Genomic DNA, 10,897 nt, shown 5'->3' on the forward strand with positions numbered 1-10,897 from the left:
GCAGCCTTTGCTGTGAGCTTCACCTTAGTCACCTGGGAGCCTGGCCCACTCCTGGGTCACGCTGGCCCGGACCGCTGAGAGTGCTGTGGTGCTACCTAGGCCTCTGTGCCTCGAGCTTCCCCAGCGGCTTCTGGTGCTGCGAGGGCTGTGGTTCTGCCCCCGGCTGCCCATGTCAACCTACACCCCTCTTTTGCAGGCCATGGTAACGGGAGCCCTTGGGAAGAGAGGCAGTGGCCTTCCCGCTGTGAGAGCCGAGCCTGGCCCCTGGGCTGTGTCTGAAACTGGTCACTCAGCAGCACAGAATTTGGGTCTGGTTGCCCCTCACAAGGATACAGTTCTCACTGATGGTATGTAGTTGCCTGTCTGGAAGTACTGAGTAAAGAACTACTTTTTCTAGGACTGCTGGAAAATAATTTGCTGATAAAAAGACCTGTCAAAAACCCACTCAGGTGTGAGTTTGGCTCTCGTTTTGTCAAGAGAGAAGCCTGGCCTCAAGCGCATGATCCTCCCACACCAACCTGAGCAGCTGGGATTTCAGGCATGTGCCACTGTACCTGTCTATATTATTTCTTACAGAGATAGTCTGTGCGTAGTGCCATGCTGGGTGAGTGCTCTACTGAGCTACTTCTCCAATCCTATTTATTCATTGAGACAGGGCTTGCTAATTGGCCCAGGCTGGCCTTGAACTTGGGGTCCTTCTGCTTCAGTGTCCTGAGTAGCTGAGATTTAAATGTACCTCACTATGTCTGGCTAAGGAGTTTTCTTTTTTTTTTTTTTCTCACTATGCAGGTCAGGCTGGCCTTGAGTTCATTTTGTAGCCCAGGCTGGTCTTGAACTTGCAGTGATCCTCCTACCTCAGCCTTCCCAGTGCTGAGATGACAAGCACGCACTACCACACCAGGCTATGACATTTTCTTTTTAAAATATCTTTTAAATGGTTGCATTTATTGTGGGGAATTCATTTACATAACATCTTAATTCTTTTTACTTTCTCTTCCTGCTCTTGACTTATACTCATCAAAATCAGTAAAGTTCTTTTATTTTTCTGGCACTGAGTAGTGAACTGAGCTACATCCATAATCCTTTTTTCACTTTTAGATTGGACAATAAATTTGAGACAGGGTCTGGGGAGATGGCTCAGTAGAATAAGCACTTGTCTGACAAGCGAAAGGGCCTGAGTTCAATCCACAGAAAAAAAAAAAAAAAAAAAAAAATTGTATAAAAAATAAACAATTTCTAAGAAAAAATAAATTTGAGACAGTCTCACTATGCTGCTCAGTTTCAACTTGGGCTAAGCTGGAGTTTGTGATCCTCCTGCCTCAGCCTCTCAGAGTGCTGGGCTTACCGGTGTGTGCCTCTACACCCTGAACGGTTTATGTATTTCAGTCCCTAACCCTCAGCTCCTGATCAGGTTTTGCTCAGTATCCCTAAAGTCTTACAGCGAACGGGTCTCAGTCTGGTGGCACCTGTTACTGTCTATCTAGGACAGTTCCCTGTGGACAGTTTTGAGGATGACACTGACATCTTGGATTTGCCTGTTTCCTTGGGACTGGCTTCAGGTAGTAACCAAGTGTTGGGCAAGAGTGCCACCAAGGGGCCGGGGAGGTAGCTCAGTGGAATAAGTGCCTGCCTGGCAAGCGCAGGGTGCTGAGTTCAATCCCTGGTACCACCAGGAAAAAAAAAAAAAAAGTCTCACTGAGGCCCTTCTGGGAGGCACCTGGTTTGCACACTGTGCAGGTCACCATGGTCACTGGCTAATGTCTGCCAGGCCCCTCCAACATGAAGGTGCCTGCTGATCACTAATGATTTGCCAGCAACACCTCGTACCTCACCAAACTTCCACCGTGTTCGTTTACATCAGTATGGGTCCATCCCTTTTTTATTCAGTAGATTATTACCCATGACTTCCGATGTATTGATGTTTAATTTGTTCCAATTTGGGCAGCCAAGCCTCTCCGGGCTGGCTCCTGTGACCTCTGAACCTGTCCCTTTCATTCTCCCAGCATTTGTTGTACTTTTGGACACAAAATGTTCCAAGCTTATCTTCCGGGGTGATGATCAACCCCTGCGGTTGATGGCCATTACTGCGCATTCTGAGGGCCGCGAGAGCTGGGAAGTCTCAGGTCTGTGCAGTTCCGATTTCACGCGTCTAGGACCGCGTGCTCAAGCCACTTAACGGTGGCCTGAACCCTCTTGTCCCTCAATTTGAAATTTAGACTTACAGAAAAGTTGCAAAAATAGTTCCTATTTACCCTTCACCCAGTTTGCCGTACAATCTGCTGGAGCCCAGGAATTCACATTGGTACAGTGCGATTAACTACGCAGCGGCTCTTCCTGGGTTTGCTGGCTTCCCGGGAGCACTCTGCCTCTCTGTCCTCCCGTCCCATCCATCACCTTCGAACTTGAGACCTCATCTTTTTTTTTTTTTTTTCTTTTTTTTGAGAGCTCATCTATTAATTTCAGTTCTTGGCTCCCTGCTGCCGACTGCTGGTGAGATTGAGGTTTTGCAAGAATCCCAAGACAAAATGGGGCCCCCTAGCGCACCTGCAGGAGAGTGACCTCTTAGTGCTGTGCACTTTGAGCACTTGTCCAGGTGGTGTCCACTAGGCTCTGCCCTAAGCTGACCAGTTTTCCTTCTGTGATAAGTATCTTGTGGGGAGATATACAGATTATGCAAAATAGGCTTACCTTTGCCTACTACATTTTGTGTTCATTCTTGCCTGCAACTACCGCTTTTCCCTGAAAGTAATTGGAAGATTTTTAGCCTTGAAAACCAGGGATCAAAAGTGCATGCTCTGGCCTAACCCACATCACTCCCTCTTGTCCCACGGCTCCTCTGTGAGGCAGGCGGCTTCCAGCGCGCACCCGCTTGGTTCTGTCACCAGGCGGGTCTCTGTCACTGGGCGGCAGACAGACTGAGTGGCAGCCTCTCAGGGCTGGGGGAGGCACAGCATGCAGAGCTGACGACTTGTGGAAGCGGGGGGTCAGCGGGAGGCTTCGCCAGGGGTGGCAGGACTGCTGCGCTAGAATCTCCAGGGAGGGTGCTTCCTGTAAGCTCCGACCTCACGTGGTGACCAAGTCCGCAGTGTGCCTCTTCAGCCCCTCCCTGATCCGTCCTAGGCTCCCACACTGACTGCCACTGTCCGTCCACTACCTGGGACACAGCTGACCACCACTTCCAGTGCAAACCTACTCTGGCTTGTCCCCTGCTGCAGCCGCCCCTCCTCATGTCCTCCCCCTCTCTGGCCACCTCCAGTCCTTGTCACTCTGCCTGTGCACCTGCTGGGCTGATGCCCATCCCACTGCCTGTCCCTCTCAGCTGTTCCTTACTGAAATGGTCCCTGTACCTTCTTTCTCTGACTTGTCATGAGGAGGGGGGCAGGTTCTAATTATATAGTCCAGGCTGGCCTCAAACTTGTGGCGATCCTCCTGCCTCTGCTTCCTGAGTGCTGGGATTAAAGGTGTGAGCCACTCTGCCAGCTCTGACGTGTCCATTTGTTGGGGATTAAGAATACTTCTTTACCACTGACCTCAAACACAAGGACCTGGCAGACATGCTGTGGTGCTCATGCCCCCACCCATGGGTGAGCAGCTCACCTCACTGGGCAGCCTTTGCCACCAGTGCCCTCTGGACTCTCCCGGCAGAGCCCAGCTCATCTCAGCCATCACCACTCCCCACCCCTTCCCTGACTGAGCCGAGGAGCCTCTGACCCTGTTGGCGTTCGGCTGCCTGGCACAGGTGCCCCAACAGCAGGATGTGGTAAGGCCAGCCCCATCCACAAGGGGACGCAGCTGCAGGTGAGCCGGGCCTCCTGGGGCCTTGCTGCCTGCCACGTTGCCCTGCCAACCACAGAAATCGCAGCTTTAAGCCCGCGTCCTGCTGCGTTCCCAGAGCTCCTTTCTCTGAAGGTCCCCAGGGTCGGGTGAGCAAACAACTACACCAAGCACAAGAAAACAGCCACACACTGGGCTTTGTCCATAATTATTCCTATGATTTATAAAAGAACGTTTTTCTCAGGCAACTGTGTTAAGTTATGGGGTGCATCTGGAGAGCGAGGCGGGGCCTGGCTGCGGCGAAGACCCCGTTCTCGGGGTGGGAGGCCTGCCTAGCCCCTGCTCGACTCCTCTTTCCCTGCTTTCCTCCATAAGCGCAGACCTCGACCCTTCCTGGCCAGGGTATGGGGCAGGGAGAGGAGCGGCCATCACTGCCACACTCGGAGGGGAGAGTGACAGGCTACCCACTGTGGCTGCCCCAGCGCCTGGGAGCCCTTGCTGGGGACCTGTGCACAGTTGTGGGTAGCCATGGGGTGGGGCCGGCAGAGGCGGCAGCATAAGACGCACCCCTGCCTGCTCTGCGGCTGCCTCTTCCAGCCTGCTCCTCAGACCTCAGTGTTCTCCGGGCCTGGGGTGGCACCTGCCAGAGGACGTGGGGGATTTGGGCGTCTGGTCCTGGAGCTCTGGAAAGCAACTCCAAAAGTCAGAGCAAGGAGCCCTTGGCCTAACGGGGCTCACAAGAGAGACGCCCCGATTAACCCACTGCAGGCTCCTCAATGCCTCGGCTCCAGCTGGAGCTGGCATCCATGCAGCTAAAAATTATGTGTGCGTGTGTATGTGTGTATTCGCGCATTTGTGCAGGGCACCGCCTGCTGGGGGCTCAAGGCATGCGGGGGACCCCGACCAGAAAGGGTCCCGGCCTCTGGGTGCCCCTTCTCCCGACACATTCCACCCTCCTGGGCATCAGAAGGTCTTTCGATGAATAGCACGAGAGCCATCCTCTTCATACTCCTTTTTGGATACCCACATCTTCTTAAAAGTATCCAGCGAGGCCAAGATGGAGCCCCTGGGAGGACAGAGGGGGTGTTCTCGGGGACCTGTGGGTTGCCCCCATGCCCCTCCTGGGAGACTCCACTGCTCCACCCTGCCTGAGCAGAGTCCACAGCAAAGCAGCATCTTCCCAGGGCCCTCCCTGGGCCCCGTCTTACCCGATCCACGTGGAATACAGCCTTTCCTGAGGGGCAGAGATCTAGGGAGGAAGGCGAGCATGTCACTGCTCTGTCCCCGCAAGCCACCGCCCTCTGCCCAGAGCCAGGCCGGACACCCAGGGGTCTCCAGGACTCACCTTGATCTTGACATCCTTAGGAGCAAGTTTCTTCACCTCGCTCAGTAACCGGTCTCCAAAGCCTGCGGTCAAGAATGGGGTCTGGGGTCCACCGCGAGCCTCCTCCCCACAGTTCTCCAGATCCAGCCCTGGGGTACCCCCATTCCCTCCAGGACTAAGGGAAGGGTGGGCCAACGCAAGGGGAGAAACCACTCCGAACCTCAGTGAGGCAATGGAGATGAAGCCCCAAGTGACACAGCACCCACCTGACCCCTGATCCTTGTCATGGTTACTCCTCTCATACCTTTCTCTCTCAGTTAACCCCATGGCCACAAGGTAAACAAAGTTTAATTTTAAACCTCAGTCTCTGCTGCCAGGTGTGCTGGTGTAAGCCTGTAACTCTAATATTCACGAGGCTGAAGGAGGATCACTAGAAATTTGAGGCCAGCCTGGGCTATACACTGAGTTCAAGGTCAGTTTGGACCCCATAGGGAGACTCTCAAAAACCAAAACAACAAAAACTGACCTCAGTCTCTACAAACAAGCTCACCAGACCAGATCCCATTAAAAGTTTTGAAAATTTATTTTAGTACAGGGTCTTGCACACAGCTCAGACTCGTAGTGATCATCCTAACTCAGCCTCCCCAGCGCTGGGATTACAGGCGTGCACCACCTTGCCTGGTTTCAGTGGCCAACACAGCGCACCCAGGGTGTGGATCAGCACAGCATGTGGTACCGAGGATTGAACCCAGGACATTGCTTTTGCCAGGCAGGCACTTAGACTGCCAAGCTATCTCCCTAGCCTACCAGGTCCCATTAAAAAGGGGGCAGAAATTAGCTAGGCATGGTGACGCATGGCTATAACTGCAGAACTCTGAGAGGGTAAGGCAGGAAGATCTTAAATTCGAGCGCTGGCTTGAATTAGCCAGGTCTTGTCTTAAATATGAAGAGCTGAGGACGTAGCTCAGCGCAACAGCATTAATCCCCAGTACCACAATAAAGGCAGCAGAGCTGGCCATGCCCCAGGCCCCATGTACAGGGCACAGGCTGTGATGCCCTGGTGGCACCTACCCCCAGTGGCTCCGTACCTTTGAACAGCGTAGAGCCACCTGAGAGCACGATGTTGGCAAAGAGCGTGCGGCGAAGGTCCATGTCAGACTTGTGGATGGCGAAGGCCAGCACCTCATGCAGGCCCTCACTCTCGTCCCCCACCAGGTCTGGCTGGAACAGCAGCTCAGGGGCCCGGAAGCGTGCAGGCCCAACCTGCAGAGCACAGGACTGAGGCGGACAGGCTCCGGGGAGCCCTGCCAGCGCCGCCATCACCTCAGCCACTTACGTCAAGCGTGCTGCCGTCGGGCAGGGTGTACTGCACCTTCTCCGTCTCCAGTGCCTCGTCCTTCTGTGGGTTGATGGACAGGTAGCAGGCTCGCTGTGGGTGGGGGACACACCTCAGTGGCTGCACCTCGGTACCCCCGTCACACCCCCAGCAGCGGCCATGACCCAGAGCCCCTCCTCACCTCCTTGATGGTCCGCACCACCTCGAACTCTGCTGACGTGTGGAAATCGGCCCCTTCCTTGCGCAGCAGCAGCCGGAGGTAGCGGGACACATCCCGGCCGGCAATGTCTACCCGCATGATGGAGTGTGGCATGGCGAAGCCCTCATAGATGGGGACAGCATGAGTGACCCCATCCCCTGAGTCTAAAACCACTCCTGTTGTGCGTCCTGTTGCGTACCTGTCACCAGGTCAGCATACCCACACCTCAGCCACTGAGGCACAGGGACTGCCTCACCCAGAAGGGACCCTGGAACATTGGGATTGTCTGGAAAGTGACAGGTGGGGCTCATCAAGGGAACCGGGGGCTCCTGGCCACTGCAGGTGGGACAGCCACAGGAAGGACAGGGCTTGGCCACTCACAGGCTGAGCACAGCTTGCATGGAGATGAACAGGGCTGGCACATTGAAGGTCTCGAAGAATACCTCTGCCGCCTTCTCCCGGTTCTTGCTGGGGTTGAGCGGGGCCTCAGTTAGGAGAACAGGGTGCTGCAGGACACAGGAGAGGCATGGCATGAACAACATGTGGCCCCTGGGCCCTCTGCCGAGCCCCAGCCCTGCTTCCAGCTGGCCAGTCCCCTCCTAGCTGGGTGCTTTCTGGTTGCCAGAGCTGTCCCACAGACAGAGCTGTGGTGGGGAGGCAGGGGCAGGGCAGGGGCAGAGAGACGCTACTGGCCACACCTCCTCCGAGAAGGTCTGCAGCTGGTCCTTGGAGTACACGTACTGCCAGATACGTTCCATGTCATTCCAGTCACGCACCACGCCATGCTCCATGGGGTAGCGAATGGTCAGCAGCCCCCGGTGCTCCTGGAGGCAGGGGAGGCCAGAGGTGGTACAGGCTTGGTGCCAGGTGGCAGCCGCTGGCCTTCTGGGAAGCCACTCCTGCCCACAGTGTCCCAGGCTCTGGGGTACGCCCTGAACTAAGAATGGCTCTTCTGTCCCACCACACTCTAGATTCTCAGAGCTCAGCTAGCTTTCACTGGCCAGAGACCAGAAAAAGTGGCAGTGTGCCCCAAGCCACAGGCCCTCCTCCTGCGGTCTCTCCGGGGTTTCCCTACTCTCCCCTCCAGCTGCCAGCTTCCTCCGGGCCCTTGGGTTCCTGCGCCTGTCAGCACAGCCCCTCCTGAAGAAACCTTCTGCAGGTTCGGCCACCGCCCACCTGTTTCCACCACAGACATGCTGCCTCTACTTACCCTCCGACACTGCCCCACTGTGGGTGTGCCCCTCTTCACTGTCTGTACCCCCTGCTCCCACTGACCTCATTCTTGGGGCCACACACCTGCCCCTCTAGTGCACACTGCCCCTTCCCTGGCCCACTACTGGGCCGCATCCCCCAGGTATCCCCATTGCATTTGAGCAGCTGGCTCACTTCTCCACAGCCCCACACTGGCACCTCCTGGTGGGTGATCTGGCTGTACTGTCCCTAGATGGGTCACTTGGCAGGTGTGCAAGAGGTAGCCTTCATGACCCTATTGAGACTGGGGTGACTCTAAGTCTTAAAGCACCTTTTTTTTTTTTTTTGCAGAACCAGGGATTGAACTCAAGCCCTTGTGCTTGCCAGGGAAGCACTTATTCTACTGAGCCATCTCCCCGGCCCCTTTAAAGCACCTTTTAGTCATTTCTTTCCTCTGTGGTTTCCAGATAGCCTCTACAAGGCAGGGCATGCAGAGGTCTGACCACACTCCCCAAAATGAATGCAGACCCCACAGTCATGTGAGGAGAGCCCAGGAGGGTGGCAGCAGAGGCCCAGGCCCGTTCCCTCACCACCAGCTAGTGGCCCTGTGCCACTTACCTCTGCCTTGGGTCCAATGAAGAGGTCCCCCTCCAGGGCTCCAGCCATCACCCGCATGTGCTTAGGCCGCCCGACACTGCAGGGACACAAAGTTGGTGAGGCGAGCAGGGGCACAGCAGGGCTTCTGTCCCCGAAGCAGCCACAGGCAAAGGTCGGAACCAGAGGTGGCCATGGGATATAGGAGCAGGATGGGGTCAGAAGGAAAGCATCACCTCCCTGAGAGGGACGAGTGTGCGAACCCAGGACGCCAGCCCTCCATGGCGCAGGCTGGCAGAGGGTCAGCTTTCCCCAGCCACAGTGACTCAGCCCATGCTCTTGCATGGGGGGGGGGCAGTTGGAGACTGAGGGAGGGCATGTCCCTCGAGTGCATGGTGCCCCTGTCCACTGCCAGAACATCTGGGAGAGTCAGTCCTTAGAAACCAAGATCTGATTCAAACTGTGCCCCAAGTTCTCCACATAGCTGCAGGAACTGTAGAATTTCAGAAGGAAGACTGAAGCCCTCCAGGGTGTCCCGTGCTGGCTCTGTGACAGACAAGGCCTGGGTTCTGTGCAGAGCCAGCTGCTCCAGCACCTTAGGTCCTGCTCTGCCCCAGCTTCCAGGGAACCAATCCAAAGTGTCTAAGATTTGATGAGAAAAACCTTGCCCATGAGCTAGAGGGGCCCCGTGAACACGCCTGGCTCTTGTGGGCCAGCGACCCCTGCAAATCTCTGCTGCAGCCAGCGCCACACAGACAGCCCTCCAGAGAGGAAAACAATATTTTCAGAATCTGATCAAGAACAAGCCCTGACAAAAACATTTCTGAGGCTGGGGATGCACTTAGCATTCTCAACGCCTAGGTCCAATCCCTGGTGTCAAAAAGGTACAAAAACATTTTCAAGGAAGAGAGGCCCTGTGCACCTTCACCCTAGCCTTCCTGCTCTCTGCAGAGCTTGGCGAGCGCTCCTTTTCATTTTTGCCCCATCCCCAGGCCAAGACTGGTGCCTCCCCCTCACTGCTCAGGGAGAGGACAAAGGGGAAATCCGCAGCACTTTTTTGTTCTTGCAGAATTCTTTCCACAGTGTAACCTCACAAACTGGGGCTTTCCCTTACAGAGAGGGACGGTGAGTTGTGTTTAAACATCAGAGTTGTGACCCAGGGCTACCTGTCTCCCAGAGCCAAACAAAATCAGGCAGGGCTGGGCCAGGCAGAGATGCGCCTGAGTGGCACAGAGCCTGCCTGGCAGGCAATCGTGAGGCCCCGAGTTAGATTCTGGTACAAATAAAACCCCCAACCAACCAAACAAAAAACTAAACAGAGAGGGCCAGCAACACTTACTAGTTTGGGAAACAGTATTTAGGAATCTGATCTCCAGCAAAGCCAGCCTTGATCACCCCCGAGCCCTGCAAGGAAAAGCAACCTTTAGCTTCTGACAGTCACCTCCGGATGAAGACAGAGCCTGGCAGCAGGGAGCTGGCGTCCCACCACGGCCCAGGGCACAGCCCTATTTACAGGTCCAACAGTGGTCCAAAACCAGAGGCCACCCATCCCCTGCCTTGGGAACATTGGGGGAAACAGGAGAGGGTGGGAGTGGCACCCAGTACACAGGGTCCAGGGATGCTGTTAAGCGTCCGGAAAGGCACAGCCTCCTTGACCGCCAACAAGTACCCAGCCCAGAGGGCCAACAGTGTAGAGCCAGAAGCCCAAGAAGTACATCCTTCCCTGCGAACTCTAGGGCTGGGTCCTGGCAGGAATCCACGGCACAGGCAACTCCCAGGCACAACCAGAAACAACCCCTGTGAAGAAGTGTTTTTCAGCGCACACCAGCCCCTGGCTTCCCCAGCAGGAAGGGACCCCTGCCAGGCAGCACCCGCACCACTGCTCAAGGCTTCTGTAGAGATTCTAAGAACTTGGAGTTGGTGAGCTGCCCGTGTGATTTATTTGAAGGGAAGCCACCCGGTCCTTCCTCAGCCTGCCCCGGAGCTGGCTCACAGCTCTTCTCCATCCCAGCTCCAGCCTCCCCGCCTAGCACCCCTGCTATGACTCAGGCGGCCGGCATGGGTCCTCCAAAAAAGACGGCCATTCACGTGGGAAACAGACAGATTCCCCAAAAGAACAGACTGAGTCATTATCAAACACTCCCAGGTCTGCGCACCAAGGGGCATCAGGCGGGGCACACGGACAGCCAGATGCCAGCCATTCACTTCCCTCAGGTCAGGACTCAGAGACCAGAAATCTTAAAACAGCTGCAAGTGAGCCGAGCCCCGGCGCTGAAGGACAAAGCCCTGGGCAGCCGGACATCTTTCCTGAGTCTTCCAACAGTTACCCCAAACTGCTTCTCGAACCTGGAAGGGTGGCCCTGAACTCTCCACGGCCCCTGGAGCCTGTGGGATTCCTGTTCCACACGGGAGCGGGTCAAAGGAGCCAAGAGGCCAAGCAGGTGGTGGTGGGTAAGCAGCTGGTAGACATATATATATA

The 10,897-nt window shown here is 55.6% G+C and overlaps 1 protein-coding gene across 1 annotated transcript in view; it reads right to left on the bottom strand.

Annotated features, from left to right (window-relative positions):
- Positions 1 to 3,975: 3,975 nt before the first annotated feature.
- Actr1b (ARP1 actin related protein 1 homolog B) overlaps positions 3,976 to 10,897 on the bottom strand; it is a 7,537-nt gene continuing 615 nt past the window's right edge. Inside the window, exons 2-11 of the mRNA XM_004633171.2 lie at positions 9,758 to 9,822; positions 8,443 to 8,518; positions 7,332 to 7,457; positions 7,015 to 7,139; positions 6,616 to 6,832; positions 6,435 to 6,527; positions 6,187 to 6,361; positions 5,120 to 5,181; positions 4,983 to 5,023; positions 3,976 to 4,840 (exon numbers count right to left, since the gene is read on the bottom strand). Coding sequence (XP_004633228.1) covers positions 4,738 to 4,840; positions 4,983 to 5,023; positions 5,120 to 5,181; positions 6,187 to 6,361; positions 6,435 to 6,527; positions 6,616 to 6,832; positions 7,015 to 7,139; positions 7,332 to 7,457; positions 8,443 to 8,518; positions 9,758 to 9,822 — 1,083 coding nt within the window. The 3' untranslated portion in view covers positions 3,976 to 4,737. The remainder of the gene's footprint in view (positions 4,841 to 4,982; positions 5,024 to 5,119; positions 5,182 to 6,186; positions 6,362 to 6,434; positions 6,528 to 6,615; positions 6,833 to 7,014; positions 7,140 to 7,331; positions 7,458 to 8,442; positions 8,519 to 9,757; positions 9,823 to 10,897) is intronic.

This window comes from Octodon degus, unplaced genomic scaffold (genome assembly GCF_000260255.1).
Source record: "Octodon degus isolate 3935 unplaced genomic scaffold, OctDeg1.0 scaffold00052, whole genome shotgun sequence".
Lineage (NCBI taxonomy): Eukaryota > Metazoa > Chordata > Mammalia > Rodentia > Octodontidae > Octodon > Octodon degus.